The 25,834-nt window shown below is 45.2% G+C and overlaps 1 protein-coding gene across 1 annotated transcript in view; it reads left to right on the top strand.

The window, feature by feature from the left end:
* The window catches only part of LTA4H (leukotriene A4 hydrolase), a 326,790-nt gene that overhangs the window by 182,538 nt on the left and 118,418 nt on the right, over nt 1-25,834 (top strand). Inside the window, exons 8-10 of the mRNA XM_069229606.1 lie at nt 2,667-2,807; nt 6,071-6,094; nt 18,424-18,494. Of these exons, the coding sequence (XP_069085707.1) occupies nt 2,667-2,807; nt 6,071-6,094; nt 18,424-18,494 (236 nt within the window). The remainder of the gene's footprint in view (nt 1-2,666; nt 2,808-6,070; nt 6,095-18,423; nt 18,495-25,834) is intronic.

Genomic DNA, 25,834 nt, shown 5'->3' with positions numbered 1-25,834 from the left:
ACTTGAGATTATGCCATTACATCGAAACCTGAACAGACAAATACATTTACAGAGACTGAATTTGTTACAATGAAAAACGTAGGTTTTGTACAAGAATGTAAAAAAAGTTAGAAATAACAAAAATAATAAACATATGCATTGAGTGCCCTGTTATGGAAAGAAAATGCCAAACAATATTTCTAGTTTATAATTAGATTATTATTTTGCGAGCATGAAGGTGTGCTTGACAGACCCCCATTTTGACTCCAAAACCTATCTCCTAGGACCTTACCTAATCCTGTTCTCATCTGTTAGGGGTATTTTAAACACCGATACCACTACATATTCCACAAGCATAGTTGACTCCCATTGAGTAACTAAAGGATTCATTGCTGGTGATGAAACGTATCACTCTTAATAGGTCCTTCACAACTGTCCTTTATCCGTTTTTGGCCTCATTACAAGTTTCCAGATAATCCTAATTCAAGCTGAAACTGGAATTTCCACCAGAGTTTGGCATAAGGTGTACTGAAAACCTGTATCTTAGAATTTTGACTCTTCCTCAAAAAAATACTCCTACTTTTGACAGGTGAAATGTGACAAAATCCACAGAAACAGTAATATCTGCAGAAATCAGTTCAAACATAGACCCCAAGTAATGTTATTTCAAGTGGTAAAACCTTTAGTGGTGTGATACCATCGAAACCCCTTTTATAGCCCACGGTAAAGGTCCTTCCGGTTTAGAGTCTGTCCGCTTTTTCATTCTCTTCCTCCGACTCACATTTTCAGGAGGAACTGATGCTCCTGCTTGAAGTAGTATCACAATCCAAAACGTAGAGGTGTTCTTTTCCTTTGTGCTTATCCACAACATGGTGGATTTTGTTTCCTTCTCTGCTCATTTAGCCCTTCTTGCACCCTCTGCTGTCTTTAATAAAACAGTCAACGCCTTTACTGCCTGTCGATCTTGTCAACCTCGTCTGAATGCTTTCTCTTTCTGGAGGCCATTTTCAGCGCCATATACAATCTTCTCCACTTAACAATAAGACTTCCATGTGAAATGTTTGCATGCGTGACCAACTAACCCGAAGGCTGTGGATGGGTATTAAGCCACTATGTCTAAGCTTTGTTCACACTCATTGTTCATGAGACTCCTGACCTTTGAGACACATGCCTCAACTTTCTTTTCCATGCTTTTCAGTCAAGGCAGCCCTCTTTTTCCTGACGTTCTAAAGTAAATCACACAAACTTTCTCTGCCATGCTCCTTTGAGAGTTCAGAAACCTTTTCCACCCATTAAACAAAGCTACCACTGAAACGAGCCTTTCAGTGGTAGAACTCGCATATAGTAGCGCTTCAGTTGATGATGGCAAGACTAACAGAAACCTTGTCTGTGATGTAAATTATCCTTTCACCTTAAAGAGCACCAGTTCTTGCAGGACACTTGCCAGTGAAGGATTCACACAGAACTAAACTCAAATGGCTGTTGTGGTTCTCATAGCCTGCAGCAACTCTCTCTGCCTTCTCTACGTGTAGAACATGTGCATTCTTCAATCACAAGACAGAAGATGGCGGCTGTGAAACATACACACATTTGTACTACCCTCCTCATTAATGTGAGATAACTGGAGGTCTTACCAGAGGCCGTTTTTCCAAAGGTACACATATTGCATTACTGGACAACCCATGCTCTGCCCAGCCAACAGACTCTAAACTTAACAGCTGAGAAACCCTAAAAAGCTGTAACACACATCCTATAAAGACTCCACCTGTAATCCTGTAGTAACTGAGGCAATATTACACAGTCAGTGTTTGAGATATTAAATCAAGTGTAGGACATAAAGAGTAACTTCCGTAAGCTCCCCCTGTACAAACCGAGCCATACAGCCTCATCAAACATTGAAAACCGAGCTCACACCGGTCACAGAACTTGCCAAAACATTCTGCTGAACAATAAGCTAAAGACTGAACCTGTAGGATCTCACTTGACAGGTGGACAGCAATCTCTGATGGAATTGCAGATGCAGTAGCAAGACGTTAGTTATAGTATATATGGGAGAAAGTACCCTGTACTATATGATCAGAATCTAGCAAGACACCAAGGAGTTCCATGACCATATGGAGGGACGAGGCCGAGTGTATTTGAGTGATAGACTTCTTTCTCTAACTTATAATAATAAAAGCTACTGTCATTTATTCTAAACTTGAGATGTCTCCCATTTACCTGATTTATTTGATTTTTTTTTTTTTTTGGGGTGGGGTGAGATTTCTTTGAAAAATTTTAGGAGTGAAATACGCTGAGTATAACTTAAAAAACAATCCCTATTTTTACAAAGTATGCAACTAAGAAGCCAAGGACTTGCCTAAGTGAATTATCTGTGGAGAAGATGTGCGGGGAGAGGGGGTGTGTGAAATGGTAATGTCATTTGACTGCTTCATTTTCCTAAATGGTGTGCTGCATTGAACTAGGGGAGAGATGGGATTTTCATTTGAGCGCTTGCTTTTCTTAAATTGCATACAGCATAGAACATGTTAACTTCATTCTGTTGTTTGAATATGAGAACTCAATGTAAATTACACAAAACCTGTCATCTTATACACTTATTTAAGTCAAACCTTTCTATTTTTAAAGTAAATAAAACGTAACAAGTTAAATGAGACGTGTATCTAATTCTAAAATACACTTTTCAGACAGAAGCTATGTTGAAAGTGGCTGAAGGATTGGCTGGACATTATGTGTGGGGGCAGTATGACCTCTTGGTCCTGCCACCTTCATTTCCTTATGGCGGTATGGAGAATCCTTGTTTAACGTTTGTCACCCCTACTCTATTGGTAAGTTATCCAATAATTATGGCACGTTCATATGTTTACACTTGGATATTTCTGTCAGATGTTTTTAAAACCTAGTAAGACAAGATGGTATTGTGAAGAAGTTAAGATGTGGAATACAACTGTAGTTTGGGTTCCTAAGAATTGCCATTCTTCTCCATATATTGTTTGGCATATACATATTTAGCTTTAACTATAAACCTTTACTGCCCAAGGTGTTTTGAGACTTGCTATTTTGCTTTTTTCCACCTGCATTTTTCTTACCATTCATTGGCGTCATTGTCGTCCTTTGCTGCCTCCTCAATGGCCATGTGTTACTTCCTTTTCTTTTTGTAGACCATGAACCAAAATTCAATTGGTTCATCTTAATTATTTTCTGTCCACCTCTTGTGCTCTGATTGAGGCACTCTTGCTTCCCCCCTCCCACCCACCCCTTCTCAGTCTTGCTCCCACCCTCCCACCCACCCCTTCTCAGTCTTGCTCCCACCCCTTCTCAGTCTTGCTTTCCCCCTCCCACCCACCCACCCCTTCTCAGTCTTGCTTTCCCCCTCCCACACACCCACCCCTTCTCAGTCTTGCTTTCCCCCTCCCACCCACCCACCCCTTCTCAGTCTTGCTTCCCCCCTCCCACCCACCCACCCCTTCTCAGTCTTGCTTCCCCCCTCCCACCCCTTCTCAGTCTTGCTTCCCCCCTCCCACCTACCCACCCCTTCTCAGTCTTGCTTCCCCCCCTCCCACCCACCCACCCCTTCTCAGTCTTGCTTCCCCCCTCCCACCCACCCACCCCTCCTCAGTCTTGCTTCCCCCCTCCCACCCACCCACCCCTCCTCAGTCTTGCTTCCCCCTCCCACCCACCCCTCCTCAGTCTTGCTTCCCCCTCCCACCCACCCCTCCTCAGTCTTGCTTCCCCCTCCCACCCACCCCTCCTCAGTCTTGCTTCCCTCCTCAGTCTTGCTTCCCCCTCCCACCCACCCCTTCTCAGTCTTGCTTCCCGCTTCCCACCCACCCCTTCTCAGTCTTGCTTCCCACCCCTTCTCAGTTCTCAGTCTTGCTTCCCCCCCCTCCCACCCACTCCTTCTCAGTTCTCAGTCGTGCTTCCCCCCCCTCCCACCCCTTCTTAGTATTGCTTCCCCCCCTCGATCCCATCTCTACTCCCCTCCCGGATATGCCACCCCACTCAGTACCACCTTGGTTTACTCCACTCAATTGTCCTTGTATTTATATAGCGCTTACTACCCTTGACAAGGTTTTAAAGCACTTTGAGGCATGCCACTCCACTCTGCTTCACATAATGGCACTCCTCTTCACTCACTGCCACTCCAAGCCACATATCACTGTACTGCACAGTGCTACTCCACACAGTGCCACCGCACTTCATGCCTTACAGTTAATTTCAATGCCACCCAGTGACTCCACTTCATGCCATACAGTGCTACTCCACTTGCCAATGCGTGTTTCTCAACTCTGATCTTCCTTCTTAACTCTTGTATAGTGTCCTCACACGTCTCGGAGTGTCCACACTTGGAATAGTCTCCATGTTTATCTCCCGTTTATTCCTAATCTCCTGCAAACGTCTCAAAACCTTGCATTTGACCGCTAACCCCTACTGCTAGTTCCTCCTTTGCAGTTGCTGATGTGCACAGCATGGTAACTCCTTCGGTAGCAGTGCGCTTTAGAAGTTTGTAATTCAATCTTCATGTATGTGCGTTGGAAAAATCCACAAATTGCCATCACTGCTGGTGGAAATTCAGTCGGAATACGTGCGAACTCCAGTGTACCTCGTTGGTAGGGGTGGATTGTCAGTACTCTTGCTTTCTATAAGACCTGGCGGTGCATTCACTGATTGGATTTCTGATGGTTCAGTTGTTTTAAAGAAATTAAGACGATAGTCTCCTATTTAGCCTCATGCTGGGAAATGAAAAGTGCCACCATTGCAGCATATGCATTAATGACCTTCATATACTGGCTGTTCCTTCGACGAGTCAGTTTACGGAGTCCCCTTATCCACTTCAAGCAGTCTTTAGCCCCGCTACCCTAAACGGTGTTTTTTTATTTTTATTTTTTAACCAGGCCTTTCTAGATCATTTGTGGCGTGGAGTAAATGTTGTTACCCAGAAGCTGCACAATGTCCCTCAGTGGTTAAATTAATCAGCAGCTGCTGTGGCACTGATGGCTACTGTTTTAGGAGTATCCACACCTACATATTGGTGTCCTTTCCTGTCCCTTAACATGGGCAATCGCCCTCATTTTGACGCCCATAAATTATCACAGAAATCTTCAGAAGTCTTGAAGTAGACATACCCTGCTCTGCCTCCTTATTCGAAGTTTTGCAGTTTCCTGCTCGTCAGTCTTGTGAATTTAAGAGACATCCCGAAGGTTTAACGAAAAAGTTACGTGTATCACAGATTTTTTTAGCACGATAGTCTTTCTCAGATTTAGGTGCATCACCCCCAAGGGGAGGAAGGAGTACTAAGCTATTTTTCTCTGCTGCGTCTGTAGCATTGAAAATAACAACAGTGGTTCTTAACCTAGGACACTTGGCGATCTGCGACTGCTTACAAAATTAAATAATAATAATAGATTAATAAAGCATATATAATTAAAGGCAAAACTGAAAATGTTAAAATTGTGTAGATGTAAAGGAATTTGAAATTTGAGACTAAAATTCAAATTTGTATCCTCTCATTGATTAGTGGGAGCAGTGCTGATGCATCGAACAGAATATAGTATGGGCTCAATTGAATTTGGAAAAGCTCCAACCTTCCTAATAAAATGAAAACGAATTTTTTATATTGGTTTGCAAATTAAAGTACACTTTTCGTCATTTGTGTTTGATATATGCTTTTTCTGTATTTTTGTGTATTTGTTTGTGGACCAAATCCTCAAAAATACCTAGGCTCGGGTCCCCGGCTTCCATTAATGACTGGGGTGGGGGAGGTAGAGAGAGGCGGAGTCTCCGGATTCCAGTAATTACTCTATAGCAGCGATTCAAGTCCTCTCTGTGGCTGAATTGTTCAGGACTGAATATTACTTAGTTTTTGCAACCAAACGACGGTCAAGAATAGAATGGTAGAAAAACTGAACCTTCATCTAAAAACCAGACAGGACATCCAGCAGCGTGAAGCGCGGTTATCCTGCTGTTACTTTACTAGACAGTCGCCTTGTATCCACTACAAAATATGTAACATTTTTGTTGACATGAGTTTGCATGAAAATAAAATTAACCAAGTCGTTCACTGATTGTTTTCTCCGTTTGTTTTTTACAGGCAGGTGACAGATCCTTATCGAATGTAAGTATGCAGTTCTGCATCGGGGGGGGGGGGGGGGTGGGGGGGGGGAGTTTTTCATGTCTATCTGCCCTTAGAACAGAATTCATTGGGTGATGGTAGATGGGAACAGCTCCTCCTACCCCCCATAAGAAAACAAGAAAAAAGGGAACTTGGCCAGACGTAATAACATTGTTAGAGAAACCATCAAGTACACTTGAAACAAAGCAGAACATGGTGGACATTTTGTGGAGATTCTCATTACTCTATTTTAATTAGATTCCTCATTGGAATATTATCACAACTGAAAATATATTCGTTATCTTATATTCTGTTGGTCACTTTTGATGTTCGCTGCTTTTTCTTCCTGTTTAAAATATCTTTTGTTACAAACCAGGCCATCAGAAGCGAGGGTGCTCTTTCGGCCTGAAGCGTTCACTGTCTCATAGAAGAGCACCTTTAATGGTCAGCAGGCACAAGCGCATTTTAATTGAGCCTCTTGGAGAATTGAGGCTTGGGAATGCGGACGAGATAGAAAATTTGGGATCTGGGTGTGAAGATCAGATCACAGGGATGGTCTACGGCCAAAGTCCACAAAGTCCGCGGAGAGCAGAAAGATCCAAGAAAAAAACCCCAGACATACAAGCAGTCTTGTCCTGAAAGAACAATGAGACGCAAATAAGTGGTGCAGAAGAAACAATCCAGTGCAGTGACTGAGAGAACTTACTTTTTCATGCTAATCACAAGCAACAAATTCAGTTGGAGGATAAACAAGGCTGGTGAAACTCCGTACCATTTCTAAATACCAGACAAAATCCCAAGTGCCCATGGTCCCCTGTTTCTGAACCAAGAAATATGTATGCTAAAAAAGGAAATTAAGTGAACAGGTCTCTTTCGCCTCAAAAGAAGCAATTACATGTAACGAATGTACAGAGCACAACTGGCAAAAGGGAAAACGTTTTATGGTGGGGGAGGATTTATGACATCCCAAAACACACCACAAGAACCACTTATGAATCTCATTGGGGTTGGCACAGATGTTTTGATCTTATCTGCATACCGCTGTGATTTGGTATTAGGAAGGGACGCCTTTGACTCGCCCCTTCCTAATACCGAATCATTATGTAGTCTCAATTAAATTGGAATTCCTACATTCCAAAATGCATTCTTGTGATCGCAAATAGCCCGTTGGGCCGTTTGGGATTGCAAAAATGCATGATGCATTTGTCCCTAAATTCCTAAAGGTAGAGAAACACTAATTAGAACAAAATGAGTGCGAGTAACAAAGAAAAGTGGCATTAGATGAAAAATTGGTTATAACGAAAGAGCTGAATACCTAGACTGAAAGAGGTGCAGCAGCGAGCTTGAGTATCATATGAAATAGTATGAATCAAACCAATGTAAAACTCCACCAATGTTGTCTAGTTGCCAACGCATACAACATTGCTTGAGCTCCTCAATCTTAACAAGGCTCGACATGTGGGCTCAACTCTGTACCAAGCATCAGGGAATGTCAAGGGTTAGTTGGACCAACTCAAAAGTAAATGAACAATGAAAAGGCATCAAACAGGTGCATCAAACCACTATTTGTGTTTAAAACCGAAGTTTTGAGAAACACAAGATTTCATTGTTTTTCCCAGAATCTACCTGATCTCAAAGTGACTACACAAAGTAAATTCATAGATGCCAAACCCAAGCCCACAATAGAGGGCAAAAGACAGAAGCCGCCTCTGCATGTTCTGAATGTTCCCAAGCATTACAAGCTGTTTGGTGACAATTGTGGATCTAGTTGTGACTCTTACTGATAAACCTAACCTGTACAAACCCAACACTTGTTTGCAGGGGGTCATAGTGACTAAAGAGAATGAAATTCAAGTGCAGGTCTGTGGATCTGGCATTTGTGGTAGTGAAAAGACGATGAATTGGAGGGCAACAATACCCCCCAGATTATTAAAATGGGCTGTTTTCACACAAAAATGGCGCATAATAAGGAATAGCAAAATAACTGTCTGGGATTCCATCTTCGCCACATTTGCAGAATTAAATGACAAGAACTCTCCTAAATTTTGATTCTAAGCAAGAAATTAACATGTAGCGACTGATGGATTAGCAGGCTTCTGCTTCTTGTCAGCACATCTATACATGTCCTTTCATCACAAAATGCAGCTCAGCCCTGGAGTCATGTAACCGCTATGAGACACTAAACCATGTGGATCAGAGAGCTGCAACCTCCTGAGGTGACATGGCTTACTACAGAACTAAAGGGACTGACAATAAAAGGGTATGCAGGCACCTACAGGGCAGAATCACCCTAACCCCCTCTCCCTGACCAAATTATTAAAGAACTTTAATAGATAATGACCTATATACGTAATTAAATATTTACAGAATGCACAATCTAAAATAAATCATGTATGTTTACATTCTTCTTAACTGTAGGTTCATAACATGCTCACTGTTAACCTCTAACAACAGGCTAATGACTTGATGGGTGCTATGAGGCTAAATCTAGTCACTTGAAACGGAAAGCAGAATCTGAGGTATCCTGTAAAAATTACCCCAAATCCTCTCGGTCTTTGGAAGATGTTAATCCACCTGCAGATCAGTCTCTCTAGGCTCCCTGGATGCCATTACCATAATTTATTTTAGATATTGCCCTAGTGTTGGTGTAGAATACGTTTTATTTGGACCCCACCTGGGCAGCGACAAACATTTTCTACAGTTAGCTGTTACAACTGAGATCTCTAAGACCCCCACAAAGTGAGGACAGTTTTGCAGATGTTGCAAGGTTGTATCCAGAAGACACCTTAAAGGAAGACCAGATACGGTTTACTGTAACGGTCCACTTTTTGGGCAGGACTAGTGTACGTATACACTGTCAGAATTTCGCTGATAGCATCTCCAGTAGATCGAATTAGAATGAAGGACAGTCAAGCAGTTGCTCCATGGACAAGTGCGGAATTTTGAAGAAACTGAATGTTCGATGGCATGTGTGGCTGTACACATGCTTTGCATAAGTTCGCCATCTAGTGTTGGGTCTGGAGTGTTACAAACTGTTTTTGTTTGAAGAATCTTTTCAAGCCACAGGATTGACTGACGCCTACTCTTGGTGATACTGCACGTGGGCATTGAGTCCTTTGTTAGATTGTTTTCTCTACTCCGTCTGGTTCGGACGTGTGTTCCGGTTTTTCCGCAGCGCAGTCTACTTCGAAATGTTCTCTTCTGTCTTTTTTTCAGCAGTGGTATTGTACTCCGATAGGGTTTCTCTATTTTGTGCAGTCAGTCTGAATTTCTGCTCCGGTAGCCGGCTCACCATCCTTCGGGGCACCCTTGCCCATCTCGGGCTCACTCCTCCAGGTGGCATTGGACTATGTAGGGCTAATGGAAGATACTTCATTTCGTTTTTTCCCTTGATACCACTTTAAATTTCCCCACACCAACCAACGTCTGGTGTGTAATTTGTGCCTCTCCCAGGACCACAGCGAACAGAATTGCGATGCCTGCCTTTACTTTCGATCCAAGAAGACGCTCCGAGACCGAAAAACTTGTTGATTGGAGATGGCATCCAAGACACCAGACGACCCGCCAGAAATCTTAGTAGAAGTGCACACGTAGGAGGAGCCAGAACAGGAGGAAGCCTTCTCTATAGAAGACTGAGTCGGACGTGCAATCTGACATTGAGAGCCAATCGGTCACCTCCTCGCAACCTGTGAGTAGAACAACCCCTACTCCCTATTCAAAGACATTAAGAAAAGCCCCAGCAGGGCTAGAAAAATCCACTCGACCACTCGCATTGGCGAGTCTTATTTGATCGGGTTGAGTTATTTTTAATACTTACTCGTCCCTTCTGACGAGTTGACCCTGAACAGGTGTTCTGTTCATTTGAAAAGTGGAGGGGCAATAAAAGATGCCTTTAAATCTTGTTCTTATGTCACATTTGCTCTGTGTTCAGACAGAGGTAAAAAGTCAGTTTTTCTTACAATTAATTTTCCTTCTGACTGCAGAGTTCCAGGACTATGTAAGGTGAAATGTGTGCTCTGCTGCTTAGAATGTAAATTAAAAAGATATAGGATGTCAGTATTTTCCTGACACACAACATTTAAATGACTAAGTCAGCAGTGCAAACACTTCAAAATATATTTCAGTACTTGTGAAGGCCCTTTTTTTATATTTCTGAATGATGAAAAATCAATTTTCACAGATTAATACACTATAGTTTTATCAATAAAGCTTCAAGTTAGTGGAGAGGTTTTTGGACATTTCTTGGAAAGTTACTGTGTGTAGATGACGATATGTTACCACATCATGGTTTAGTAATATATTTATTAAAATTGAGTGTTTAAACAAAATGAGAAACACTCCTGCCCTGATGGCAATGTTGTTAGTAACTAAGCGAAGTCCTAGGTTATGTGGGCCAGACCTCATGGGTATGTAGGCTAGATTCTTGTGATGCATGAAGCAAACGTTAGTCTTCTTAATCAAACAAAAGAGTTTTTTTTGTTCTGCAGAAATTCTGAGCTCACATATTTGAAGGTGCAATCATATGTGAGAATTAAGAAAAAGGGGACTCTGTAAACTATTTGCCTAGGATCACACAATTTAAGACCTGTTTACGGGTCAAGTACATTAGGTCAAGTAGATTATTTAAGTTACTTGACCTGCAGGTCTAGTAACATTTTTATGATTTTTCGAGCCCTGTTCAGAAGCAGGTCGCCGACCACCACTGCTTTCGGGCCATGGTCGAATTCGAAAATCTCCTTCAGATGCCCCGCCTTTCACCCCGGCGCCGAAGATAGCTAAGACCACGACGTCTTCGGCATCGACCTTCGGCTCGCCAGCATCACGTACAGCTTTGGGGTTAAGAACAGCCATCGACCCGAAAGCTTCGTCACAGAGCAAAAAAGCATCCACATCATCGTCCGAGCTGACTGCTTCGCACCGACCAAAGACTTTGATAACAAAAGACTGGTCTCATAAAGACTCTAGACGTTCTTCCAATACAACTTCACCAGTGGAGCCAATTTTAGAGATTATGGACGCTCAGTGCCAGCTTCATATTCAGAAAGGATCAGGGAGAATTATTACTTTCCCCTGTTCCAATTAAAAGGAAGTTAAACTTTGAGGAGGCTTTGGACACTGCTCCTTCCCAAAGAAGGCTTCAGAGGACAAGGCTTCAATAAGACCCCTGCCTTCTCCACCTCATTCTCCAGTTCTTCCTTCCACCCCTTCACCACCTCCTCAATCTCCTACAACACCTTTTCAACCACAGTTGTCACCACAGGGTCCACCAGCACCACTAGAGGATGATTTGGGTAACAAACCACAGGAGCTAGATCCATGGGATTCATATGACCCAGATCCTATTTTGCCAAATGACTCACATCTATAACCCTGCATGACCTTCACCACTCAAAGACACAACATCTTAGCAGTTGATGGCAAAGGCAGGAGCATTTCACAGTGTACAGCTACACGCTGAACCTACTGAACAGTATTTTCTCTTTGACACCCTTACTACAACACACAAAGAAAGTCAATTCCTCTCCATGCTACTCAGCATGCACAGACATGCTAATGACATCTTTAAAGAAACTGTAAGGCCCTGAGTTAGCACACCTAGGATAGATAAAAAAAAACACAAACCAGCACTTTCAGACCTTCTTTTTATACGGGCTCAAATCCCTCCAGACTCCGTAGTGGTGAGGACTGCACGAAAACGTGCTAATAGTCCATCTGCAGGAGAGTCGCACCCTCTCGACAAAGAGAGCAAGGAAATAGATGCAGTGGGGAAAGAGTAGCAGCACAAGGTGTCAATCATTGGTGTATCACCAGTTTGCCAGCACTATTAGCACAGTACGACAGGGCCCACTGGGACAAAATGGAGGATCTCCTTCAGTACTTCCCAGAGGAACATCGCAAAAGGACGCAAGAGATAGTATCAGGTCAAACTATCGTCAATAACTGTATTTGTTGCGCAACAGATGCGCAGATACAGTAGCACGCAGCATTAACACAAGCATCATACGCAGGCATGCTTGACTTAGGTGTTCAGGCTTCAAGCCAGAAATACAGCAGGCAGTACTCCACATGCCATTTGATAGGGAACACTTATTCGGCCAGCAAGTGGATACCACAATAGAAAAACTCCAGTCGGTTTGTTCAATTATCCAACATGGTTGTTGTCTGGAGCTCACTTCCACTCCACCAAAAATTCTCCCTCCCACTCAAATTCTCACAATAACACCTTACTCTGCTAAAAGAAAAGGTACAATCTCTTCTTTTCAAAAGGGCTATATAACCAGTCCCCTTCTCACAGCAAGGATTGTTAGAATATTCCCTATACTTCCCCATACCAAAGAAGGACGGGCCACTCAGGCCAATTCTAGATCTCAGAACATTAAATCTCTACATTCTCTCAGAGCATTTCCATATGGTCACTCACCAAGATGTGATTCCACTGTTACAGCAAGGTGACTTTGACAGTGTTGGATATAAAGGTCACTTACTTTCATATTTCCACTCACCAAGCACATCGCAAATATCTCAGATTTGTAATTGTGGGAAAACATTATCAGTTCATGGTGTTACATTTTGGGGTCACAACCTCTCCCAGTGTCTTCACAAAGTATCTAGCAGTAGTTGCTGCATATCTCAGATGTAAACACATTCATGTATTCCCTTACTTGGGCAGTTGGCTCATTAAAGCCAGTACATTACAACCCTGTCAAAGTCGCACTCAGCTGACAGTGGATCTCCTTCACACTCTGGGATACATGATCAACTTTCTCAAATCCAATCTCCAACCTTTGCAGACACAGCCTTATCTAGGAGCAGTGCTCAGTGCACAGATAGGGTTATCATATCCAAGTCCAACTTGGATTCTAACTTTTCAAACTATAATTTCCCAGTTACAACAACACCGCACTTACACAATGAAGACAGTGATGCGGCTATTAGGAATGATGGCGTCTTGCATTGTTATCGTACCTCATGCCAGACTGCACATGCGTCCCCTACAGCAGTGTCTGTCTCATCAGTGGTCTCAGTCACAGGGTCATCTTGAAGATCTAGTGTTGTTGGACTGCCAGACTCGCAACTCTCTGCCATGATGGAATTCTGCCAACCTCTCCAGGGGGCAGCCCTTTCTGGACCATATGTCTCATATCACTCTGACTACAGATGCATCACAGACAGGTTGGGGAGCTCACCTCACCAACCTCACAGTACAAGTTCTACGGGATCCCATTCAACAAACTTCACATACCAATAATGGCTTTTCTTTCACAACTCCCGCACAAAGTGGTTCTAGTCTGTACAGACAACATGACAACCATGTGATCTGCAAAAACAAGGGGGAGCACATTCTCCTCAGTTGCCACATCTTGCTCAACCAATTTGGAAATGGGCATTCACCACCTCATTCGCTTAGTGGCAGAGTATCTCACAGGCATGGCCAGCCATTTTGCAGAACTACTCAGCTCAGCAGGATGCAGCAACAAGTCCACGGATGGGAACTCCACCCACAAGTCCTACAGCAGTACTTCCTGAAGTGGGGAACACCTCAAATAGAGCTCCTCGTCGCTGCAGAAAATACAAAATGCCAAAGCTTTGTGTCCAGAAACTCACACCCTCAGTCCAGGAGGGGCAATGCTCTATGGATGAATTGGTCAGGAATATTTGCTTATGCTTTTCTGCCTTTCCCTCTCATTCCATCTCTAGGATTTGCAGGATTAGGCCCCGGCTCGGGCCCACTTCTTTTGTGCTCACCATAATGTGCCTAAATCACCACCCATGCGTCCAGTCCCAATCTGCCAGGACTTGCATCCTAACACATGCCCTCAAACAAACTTAACCACCCCATAGCTCCCTCCTCCACACACACACACCCTATCACCTCATGCTGCGGGCTCAGAACTACCTACCTCCCCAATGCCTGAGATGCCCCAATGTCATAACTATAACCAGAGGTTAGTCTCTGAAAGAGGGTGAAATGTGTCCCATAAATTGACCCCCAGTAGGTCTGCCCCAGCTGCATGTCTGACTAGGTGTGATGACTTGTCATACCAAACTAGGATCATTGTCTTCATAAGTCTGCCGTCATGGTAGTCACTTCAGGCAGGTCCTCCTCCTAGTCTCCGCTCATTTTGGAGCCTGCAGAGCTGGCCCCTGATTCTTCTGCAGACTGTACCAGTTCCACCCACCCACCTAATGCTTATGCATAGGGTGTGGTCCTACTGCAATACCGCCTTCACTGTCGCCCTGTTGGACTCTGCCTAATCTTTCCTCTGAGCTGATTTTGACATGTGGCGTGGCCCAAGCCACGACATAGGTACTCACCAGCCGTCATGTACCCGGTAGTCCTATGCATCTGGCATTTTTCAACCCCTGCCCTCCAGACATGTCCAAGTTTCAGCTGCTGTTTTGAAAAACTGGGAGCAATCCATATCTATAATCCGCAGCCTGGCTTGATAAAGGCACAATTACTTTAAGTTTAAAGTGCATAATTGCCATTTCATCGCTATCAATGACTCTTCCTGGCATTGTACTGCTTTGGTATAGTCAGGGCATATATTTACTGGTCTACCCTCCACTAGCCAGGGCCTGTGTGTGCGGGTGCATTGCATAATGTTGTAATTGTCCCGAAAATTGACCACTACTGCCCTCAAAGGGGCCCCCCGGTCGTGGTGGACCACCCAGCACCCTATGGGTTCTTTCCACCGTGAACAGCTTGGAGACCTTGCCCTCCATGACTACCTTAGCAACGAGTCCTCCATGTGCAGTTCTACACTAGGACCCTGAGGCCATTTTCTGGGTGGCCCACTACTTGCATGCTGCTGCGCTGGGAGTGTCCTTCTGCATTTTCCATTCTCTCCTGGAGGCGCACCACTGATTGCTGCAGGGATTGTATCTGTTTATTGTGGTCCCGGTCAGTGGGCTGCAGTTGTGCCACAGCGGATTCCATCTCGTCCATCCTGTTGCCCAACTTTTTGTGGTCCGCTCTGAGAATCCCCAGGTCTAGAGCGACTGAGATTTTATTTTCTAACGCACTTTGGTGTCCCCAATAGTAGCCAATGTTTCTGCTGTGAAAGTTTCCAGGCCAGAGTCTGACGGGCGTTGGTCTGTGGGGATGTCCCCTGGTCTTGTCCCACTTCAGCCAGGACCCCTGTTGTGTTGCTTTAGCGCGCACCATGTCAGGTGCCACATGGTTCAGTGCCTCCAGATCACACAGAGCTCAGGGCCCACCAGTCACTGAGGTTCACCTCCACGACCCAGCCATGTGCTGTCTTAACCCTCCTCCTTCAAGGGGCCGACTACTCGTCCCCTGGATGGAAGCTCCGAGGCCACACCGACAACCGGGCCCAGCAGGACAGCCATCCCCAGCCTGCACAAGCGCCCCTAGCTCACCTCCCTTGTACCTGGTACCTGTAGATCACTGCTGCCACCCCACTGGGCCTCCCTGCCACCTCCGTCACAGAGTTTTGGAACGTATCCTCTTTCTTGGCATGTTTACCCCCATTTTCTGCCTGTTGTCGGTGTGTTTGACTGTGTTCAGTGGGATCCTGCCAACCAGGACCCCATTGATTATGCTCTCTCCCTGTAAATTTGTTTGCTTGGACCACACACATCCCACATTTGGCATACTGGTGCCCCCTTGTAAGTCCCTAGTATACGGTACCCAGGGAATTGGGGCACCCCCATGGCCTGCAGCATGTATTATGCCACCCATGGGGAGCCCATGCAAAATGGATCTACAGGCCTGCTATTTCAGTCTGCGTGAAAGGGTGTATGCACTCTTTTCACTACAAGGTCACTACACCAGGTCACTGTAAGTCACCCCTGTGGAAGGCCCTCATAGCCCAGAAGGCGGGGTGCGAGTACCTGTGTGTGAGGACACCCCTGCATGGGCAGAGGTGCCCCCACGAACTCCAGCTCCATTTTCTTGGACTTCGTGAGTGCAGGGATGCCATTTTACGTGTGTACTGGACATAGGTCACTACCTATGTCCAGCTGCATAATGGTAACTCAGAACCTAGGCATGTTTGGTATCAAACATGTCAGAATCATACCTCAATATTGTTGCTAGTATTGGAAGTATGATTCCATGCACTCTGGGGGCTCCGTAGAGGAACCCTAACATTTCTCCTGCCAGCTTTCTGGGGTTTTCCAAGCAGCCCAAGCTGCTGCCACCCCTCAAACTGGTTTCTCTACCCCTGCTGCTTGATCATCTCAAGCCCAGAAAGGCAGAACAAAGGATTTCCTTTGGGAGAGGGGGGAAACACCCTCTCCCTTTGGAAATAGGTGTAACATGGCTTGGGAGGGGTATCCTCCCCAAGCCACTGGTATGCTTTCAAGGGCACATTGCATAAACCAGTATGCACCGCTTCAGGGACCTCCAGTCCCTGCTCTGGCGCAAAACTGGACAATGGAAAGGGGAGTGACGACTCCCCGTCCATCTCCACCCCAAGGGTGGTGTCCAGAGCGCCTCCTGGAGGTCCCTTGATTCTGCCATCTTGAATCCAAGGTGGGCAGAGGCCTCTGGGAGCAGTTGAGTGGCCAGGTCAGACAGGTGACGTCCGAGCCCCCTCCTGATAGATGGTCACCTGGCTAGGTGACCGGTCCCCCTTCCAGGGCTATTTAGGGTCTCCCTATTGGGTGGGCCCTCATATTCGGCTAGCAAGATTCCGGCAGTGCTCCTCTGCAATCTCTAATTTGACTTCTAGCCACTGGAACTGCAACTGGACCCTCCAGGAACCGACAATCTGCATCCACGACGAGGACTCTGCTTGCAACATTGTTTCCACTGCTCCTTCCAGCTTCTGCAACATTTTCCCAGTTGTGCATGCTCTGAGGGCAGCAAGTCTTCAGTCTGCACGAGAAGGAAGAAAGAATCTCCCTTGGAGTGAAGGAGTCACTCCCCTGCATCCGCAGGCACAACAGCAACAACGATGGGCTGCATGGATCTCCTCTCATCCTGAGCTGCGTGGATCCTGCATCATGGGTGGTTGTCAGGAATAGTCCTGTTGATCCTCTCTGCCAGCTGTCCAACTTTGGTGGAGGAAAGTCTTTGCCTTCCTACGCAGGACAGTACCGACGTGCACCATGTCTCTTGCAGCTACCAAGGCTTGTTGGCATCACCTCCAAGGGATCTTCAGGCTTCATGTAGCCCCAGCCTCCAGCACTCTTCTCTGTGACGCACAGCCCTCTGCGTGCTTCTGCTGAGGCTTGGGACTCTTCTTTGCTGCATGGGCTCCTCTGCGACTCTTGGTTCCTCTTCCAGTGGGTCTCCTGTAGGGGCTGCCTTTTCTTCCATGCTCTCTCTGCCTTGCTGTGGGTCCCTCTAGGACTCCCCCGTGGGTTGAGTCCTCCCGGTCCTTTCTGGTCCCCAGCAGCTCCACTTTTGCTTCTTCATGACTTCTGCCTTTGCCCAGGCTTGTTGGTGGCTTTTCCACACCGCTAACGGACTGCAATCTTCCATCCGGCGTGGGACATAGACTGCATCCTCCAGAAACTCTTCAATGACTCCAGGGCTGCATTGTTTACTGTCTTCGTCCCGCCGTCGACCAACTCCTGCAACCACATATGGGTGGGTAGTGGCCTTCTGTGACTTCTGGACTTGATCCCCTTCTTCCACAGGTCTTCCTTTTCAGGAATCTCATTTTTAATCCATTTTTTTTTTGTACACTGTTTGAGCTTCCCCTAGGGTCGCTATTGTCTATAGCTATTGCACTGTTTTCTGCTGCTATTTTTGCCTATGTCTGATTACTATTTTGTGTGTTACTTACCTCCTGTTGGGTTAATTGCCTATCTAGTATTTTTGGTAATTGTGTCACTAAAATAAAGTACCTTTTCTCTCATGTGTGTAAGTGCTGTGTGACTACAGTGGTATTGCATGAGCTTTGCATGTCTTCTAGATAAGGCTTGGCTGCTTATCCATAGCTACCACTAGAGATCCTGGCATCTAGACACTGCCTACACTACACTAATAGAGGATACCTGGTATAAGGTGTAAGTACCTAGGTACCCACCACACACCATGCCAGCTTCCTACAGAAACCCTTCTGAGAAACAAAGAATCAGAATGCAGGTGGAGTTAATGCACAGTATGGCTACGCCGTCTCATTTCCCAATAATTATTTCTTCCCGAAGAGTAGGAAACTAGGAGAAATCAGGAAGTTGTTAGTTGTTTGAAGATAGTTATGTTTCCTTAGAATGTTTCCTAGAAATAAAATTATTCTGCAAACAAACAGAACAAAAGTGAATTTATTACAGTTTTTTTGGGTCTTTCGCTTGTTTACAAAACCGCTAATTGACTTATTTTTATGTGACATTTTGTTCTTTGTTTCATACTTTAGGTAATTGCACATGAAATCGCACATAGCTGGACAGGAAACCTAGTTACAAACAAAACATGGGAACATTTTTGGTATGTTGATGTTTGAAATTTAGACATCCATGTAAAATATCTTATGCAATTCTGGATTTCTCTTTACTTTTCATTCCAAAATGTACCGAACAGTAGTAATTTTTCTTTGCAGAATCCAAGGTACAATATAATTCATTATCAATCAACAACAATTGTAATGTTTTTTTCAAGTGTTGATTAATAAACCTTCATCTTTGGTGCTGTAACTGACATGAAATGGCATGGAAATTCTATTACGTGGTCAGCGACCCATGAAGTAAACAAAACCTCTTCCACTTTGCAAGAGGTGTGAATAGTAATATTGGAGGCAGTGACTTTGAAATTCCTCCTTGTCATTACTACTGTGACTTCGGTTTAATCTGCAATCTTTAAAAACATACACAACCAACAATTTCACTCATACTACATTCGGCAAAAAGGAAATCTCTAAGCAGTGTTCCAAAACCTTTTGGTTTGTTTAATCTACTTTGCAATAATTGTTTGACTTCTTAAGGTCAGCCAGCACATGCCTTTGTTCTCCTGTCATGTCTACTTTCCGGGGAAATGGATCATCAGACAAGGTTGCAGATTTTATACCTGTACCCTGTCATTCCTTCTGTAACATCAGATATACTTAATATGAAATTTAAGGGAGGCTAAAAGCTCATTGGCCTAGAGGTCATGTAGTGAATCAGAAAAAGAGTCCGCAAATATTTTTAACTCTCTGTCCATTTGAGAAGAAAACTGGAGATGTAAATGCTTCTCTAGTTATATCCCAGCTTGTTGCCATTTCAAAAACTAAATTTTTTGCCAAGATTCAGTTGTTGGTGGGTTCTCCTCTCTCTCTCTCTCTCTCTCTTGCTCACTTTCTCTCAATCTTGAGATGGAAGAGCCAATATAACTTTGCAGTGATGTGGGTTTTCCTTTACACCATTTCTTTATAAACCAAATTGTATTGCTTTTTAAAAACAAAATAAAGACAGTGATTACCCTTACAGCGTTCCAGGTCAAGTACAGCACACTCATGAACATCATATACAATATTAGCATACAAGTCATTCCAGCCCATAATTTGGGTCCATTATTTGCCCCAGAGTTTCTTGTGCTAGTGTGGACACCCCATCGCCATATATATCTGTTCTTCCAGTTTGGTGCACCAGTCCATCGTCCTACGCCAGGCCGTTAACAGAGGAGGATTCGCCAACGCCTGGGCAATGTCTCTTTGCAATCAGTGTTCCTAGTAAAGATAGTGTGCACCACCAAGGTGAGCCACCCGCAGTGATGGGTCTGTGGTGCTCTTCAGTACCCATGGGAGGGTGTGGAAGATGGCTACTCAATATTTCGTGATTGCCCAACAGGACCATACCACATGGAAGAGGTCTCCCCCCTCTGTTCCGCATCTCAAAAAGGCAGAGGGAGGAGGGAGACATCTTGCTCTCCGCAGGCGCATCAAGATCAGATGGGTTATATGCACAAAATTAATTTGAACCAGACAAAGTCTGGAAGAGATTGCCAACTCCCTTGGCACCATCAAGACCTCCCTCCATTCACCATCTTCCAGGGAGCCCACTCACGCTTCCCACTTCATTCTCAAGGGGGCAGAGAGATCCGGCGAGCTGATGACTAAAGATTTATAAAAGTGAGATATCCCTCCCTGTCTCAGCGTGTATATCCTCAATATCATCAATTGTGCTTCCAGGGTGCTGACTCTGGGGCCACACCAATAGAGTCCTTGTAAGGTATGGCAGATCTGTAAAAATTTGTAAAATTGGGATCGGTTAAAGTTGAAGTCTGCCTAAAGTTCCTGCTAGGACCGCATGTGGGAAAAATCCCCCAGCCTAGAGACACGCATGAGATCCCACCTACTGAACGCCTCAAGTTGCACTGTCTAACCCAGCCAACTACCCTTTCAATGTGATTTTCCTGTCCCACCCAGAACCACTCTGTGCTGACCTCCACTCTTGAAATACCACTTTGGAAAGCTATGGCAGGGCACGCAAGATCAGTGCACAGTATACATGCTTGGGATATTGTCACATCCCAGAAGATCTCTTTAGTGAGGAAGGCTGGGAACTACTCAGCTCCCCTGAAGCAAGTCATTTAGAGCCACCAGTTGCGAGGCCCAGGAGTAGAACCATATGTCTACTGTCGCCATTCCCCTGTTGAATGTGGATTGAGTACCCTTACTGAATGCAATAAATGAGACCTGGTGGACTCATAGAAAGGACTGCACCCTCTCCTGGACTTCCAGAAACAACTCCAGAGAGATTGCATGTGAGACGTTTTGAAGAACATATAAAAAGCACAGCAGAACCATTGTCTTAAAAAGTGCAACTCTACCCCAGATGAGTGGGAACTATGCCTGCTTCTCCAGGTCCCTTTGCATCCTGTCAACTAGGGAGGCAAATTTAGTGGTCCATGCGAGGGGCGGCAGCAGAGTTACAATGCCTAGATATTGGAAACTCAACTAGTGTACTAAAATCTGGATCTGCCAGCTCGTTGGTCTCATAGCCTCATTCAAGGGCACCAAGAGGAACTTGATCCAATTAACCTGCAAACCGGAGGCCTGCCCAAACAACTCCAACATCTGGAGAAGAAGTGGTCCTGTGGATTCTAGAAGGGCCATAAACAGCAAAATGTCATCTGCATAAAGTGATATGCAGTCTTCCAAGCCATTCCCTCAGTAGAACCCTCACGCCTGCGCATAGCATCTCACCCACTCTGCCAGGGGCACCATTGCCAGGGCAGTTATTAAGGCAGACAATGGGCAAACCTATCTGGTGCCCTGTTGTATCTGGAAGGGCTGCGGTTTGAGGCTGGTAGAGAGGACTTGTATATAAGAGATGAATCAAGGCCCGAAACTGATATAGCCCAGCACGTCCCCCCCAAAAAATCCAATCTAGGGAGTCGGAGGTCTTTTCAGAATATATGAGCAAGAATGCCCACCTGTCTGCCATGCACCATCGATATGCTATTTCTGTGTGCACCGTACAAATACAATCCCTGGTACTGTGCTAAGGCATAAAACCACATTGGTCCGGGTGTACTAGTGCCAGTATAATCCAGAGGAGCCTTTTTGCCAACATTTTGGCGTATGATTTAACCACACTATTAATGAGGGAAGTCGGCGGTTGTAAAGAAATGGCTCCCTGTTGCAGTTACCCCCCACTTTTTGCCTGATACTGATGCTGACTTGACTGAGAAGTGTGCTGGGACCCTGCTAACCAGGCCCCAGCACCAGTGTTCTTTCACCTAAAATGTACCATTGTCTCCACAATTGGCACAACCCTGGCACCCAGGTAAGTCCCTTATAACTGGTACCCCTGGTACCAAGGGCCCTGATGCCAGGGAAGGTCTCTAAGGGCTGCAGCATGTCTTATGCCACCCCAGGGACCCCTCACTCAGCACAGACACACTGCTTGCCAGCTTGTGTGTGCTGGTGGGAAGAAAACTCCGCTCAGGGTGCCATGCCAACCTCACACTGCCTGTGGCATAGGTAAGTCACCCCTCTAGCAGGCCTTACAGCCCTAAGGCAGGGTGCACTATACCACAGGTGAGGGCATAGGTGCATGAGCACTATGCCCCTACAGTGTCTAAGCAAAACCTTAGACATTGTAAGTGCAGAGTAGCCATAAGAGCATATGGTCTGGGAGTCTGTCATGCACGAACTCCACAGCGCCATAATGGCTACACTGAAAACTGTGATGTTTGGTATCAAACTTCTCAGCACAATAAATGCACACTGATGCCAGTGTACATTTTATTGTAACATACACCCCAGAGGGCACCTTAGAGGTGCCCCCTGAAACCTTAACCGACTATCCGTGTAGGCTGACTGGTTTTAGCAGCCTGCCACACATCAGAAATGTTGCTGGCCACATGGGGAGAGTGCCTTTGTCACTCTGTGGCTAGTAACAAAGCCTGTACTGGGTGGAGATGCTTATCACCTCCGCCTGCAGGAACTGTAACACCTGGCGGTGAGCCTCAAAGGCTCACCCCCTTTGTTACAGCACCCCAGGGCACTCCAGCTAGTGGAGTTGCCCGCCCCCTCCGGCCACGGCCCCACTTTTGGCGGCAAGGCCGGAGGAGATAATGAGAAAAACAAGGAGGAGTCACTGGCCAGTCAGGACAGCCCCTAAGGTGTCCTGAGCTGAGGTGACTCTAACTTTTAGAAATCCTCCATCTTGCAGATGGAGGATTCCCCCAATAGGATTAGGGATGTGCCCCCCTCCCCTCAGGGAGGAGGCACAAAGAGGGTGTAGCCACCCTCAGGGCTAGTAGCCATTGGCTACTCACCCCCCAGACCTAAACACACCCCTAAATTCAGTATTTAGGGGCTCCCCAGAACCTAGCAACCTAAGAAGAAGAGGACTGCTGAACTGAAAAATCTGCAGAGAAGACGGAGACACCAACTGCTTTGGCCCCAGCTCTACCGGCCTGTCTCCCCACTTCTAAAGACACTGCTCCAGCGACGCTTTCCACAGGGACCAGCGACCTCTGAAGCCTCAGAGGACTGCCCTGCATCTAGAAGGACCAAGAACTCCAGAGGACAGCGGCTCTGTTCACCAAAGACTGCAACTTTGCAACAAAGAAGCAACTTTGAAACAACTTGCGTTTCCCGCCGGAAGCGTGAGACTTGGCACTCTGCAACCGACGCCCCCGGCTCGACTTGTGGAGAACAACCACTTCAGGGAGGACTCCCCGGCGATTGCGAGACTGTGAGTAGCCAGAGTTGCCCCCCTGACCCCCACAGCGACACCTGCAGAGGGAATCCCGAGGCTCCCCCTGACCGCGACTGCCTGCTTCTAAGAACCCGACGCCTGGTAGGGACACTGCACCCGCAGCCCCCAGGACCTGAAGGATCCGACCTCCAGTGCAGGAGTGACCCCCAGGTGGCCCTCTCCCTTGCCCAGGTGGTGGCTACCCCGAGGAGCCCCCCTTGCCTGCCTGCATCGCTGAAGAGACCCCTTGGTCTCCCATTGATTTCAATTACAAACCCGACGCTTGTTTGCACACTGCACCCGGCCGCCCCCGTGCCGCTGAGGGTGTACTTTCTGTGTGGACTTGTGCCCCCCCCCCCCCCCCCCAACCCCCCCGGTGCCCTACAAAACCCCTCTGGTCTGCCCTCCGAAGACGTGGGTACTTACCTGCTGGCAGACTCGAACCGGGGCACCCCCTTCTCCATTGAAGCCTATGCATTTTGGACACCACTTTGACCTCTGCACCTGACCGGCCCTGAGCTGCTGGTGTGGTAACTTTGGGGTTGCTCTGAACCCCAAACGGTGGGCTACCTTGGACCCAAACTTGAACCCTGTAGGTGGTTTACCGTACCTGCAAAAACTAACAAACTCTTACTCCCCCCAGGAACTGTTGAAAATTGCACTAAGTGTCTAGTTTTAAAATAGCTATATGTGATTTATGTGAAAACTGTATATGCTATTTGGCTAATTCAAAGTTCCTAAAGTACCTACCTGCAATACCTTTCATTTGAAGTATTACATGTAAATCTTGAACCTGTGGTTCCTAAAATAAACTAAGAAAATATATTTTTCTAAACAAAAACCTATTGGCCTGGAATTGTCTCCGAGTGTGTGTTCCTCATTTATTACTTGTGTATGTATAACAAATGCTTAACACTACTCCTTTGATAAGCCTACTGCTCGACCACACTACCACAAAATAGAGCATTAGAATTACCGCTTTTTGCCACTATCTTACCTCTAAGGGGAACCCTTGGACTCTGTGCATACTATTCCTTACTTTGAAATAGTGAATACAGAGCCAGCTTCCTACAAGGAGCCTGAAACATTGCACGGGGGCCTAGTTGGGGACAGAGAGCCTGCATCTGAAATTTCTGTTTTAGATAAACTTTTCTGAATGCCCTCTGTTTTATTTTGAAAAAAGCTAACCAGTTGAATATACCACTTTGCCGAAGGAACCTTACTCCGATGTCAGGCAGCCAGATCTGTGAAGCTTTTCACTGCTATGAAAATTTCTCATGGTTGGTTTTCTGCCCTTTCTATCCTCCCCTCATAAATTTTCCTTTCAGTGTAATTAATTAGATCTGAGTAAATCGTACAATTCGTACGCTAGATAGGTGTATTACAGAGGAGATTTGGTGCACCAAGGAAATTTCTCAACGTAATTACAAATTATCCAAATTATATGAAACGGTGCGCTACTATGGGAAACACACCCTAACCCCAGTTGCTGACTGAAATCAATCAGGCTACCTATATGCACGCTGAGGCATCCGTCGCCCTAGAGTAAGTTACCAGTTATAAAAATCACTCGTGTGTTAGTGTATTTATCCTACATGCGTAACCACTCACCTATTTAAATAATGAGAATACAAAAATATACACAATGAGCATGTCAAGTAAACCTTAAATCTTCTATTTAAATATCTAATTAATGTCCATTCCCACATTCAAAAAACTCCTTTCACAAACTAAACAAAATTAAAGTCCAATTTCATCAGTCCATCTCCTTAAGAATAAACTGGAAACATCAGGGTTGTTCCATGTGTTGCCACTGTCCATTAGATTTTTACTTCAATTGATACATTGATCCTCAAGGTTGATTAAAATAGATCAACAAGTCCAAGTTCTTTAAAACGACTACTCAGCCAACACGTGTTTCGTCATTTGACTTCCTCAGGGCTGGAATTTAGTCGCATCTCATATATTTTAAAATTCTGGAAACCAAGAGCCATTTAAAGGAAAACACAGTCTTTTAATATAATGTTATTAAAAAAATTAACCAATCCATAGTATCTTAGTGTCATCAGGCAAATTCATCTCCAAAAGAAACTACGTGAGTAAGTGTACTGAGTGACTCCGATAATTCTGAGAGTTTTCCATTCCTGATATTAACATGCACCCAATCCGTGGTTACCCTAATACATGCACTAAAAATCACCACGTTGTGAATTAGAGAAAAAACAAAATATGCATGCGCTCCAAATGTCTTAAAATATAGGAAAGAAGAAAGGGGAACCTAATACAAGGACAGAGAATTAAAGTTAGCCCTCATATGAAACTACACCTCAATTTGTTGTCACAGCACCAATAAATAGGAAGAGCCGTGCACCCTAGGTACCTGAAATGACCCCGGGAATACGAGCCCGGTCTGAAATTCCCTCAAGGTAATCCAATATACTGTCTAAGTGAAGTTACTAATCAGTAGTTCTTCCCCTGTCACCATTACTCTATAGTTGTCGTCTTCAATCTGCTCATTAATTCATCTCCAGAGATTGTTCTGTAACAAAAGATTTTATTTAGGAATTGTCTAGATATTTATAAATACTGTCACCCTCCTTATTTTGTACTAAATCCACAAATATTGTTTGTAACCACACA

Source organism: Pleurodeles waltl, chromosome 4_1, assembly GCF_031143425.1.
Source record: "Pleurodeles waltl isolate 20211129_DDA chromosome 4_1, aPleWal1.hap1.20221129, whole genome shotgun sequence".
NCBI lineage: Eukaryota > Metazoa > Chordata > Amphibia > Caudata > Salamandridae > Pleurodeles > Pleurodeles waltl.
The sequence above is the reverse complement of the archived record's forward strand: the minus strand, read 5'-3'. Positions and strand labels throughout refer to the sequence as shown.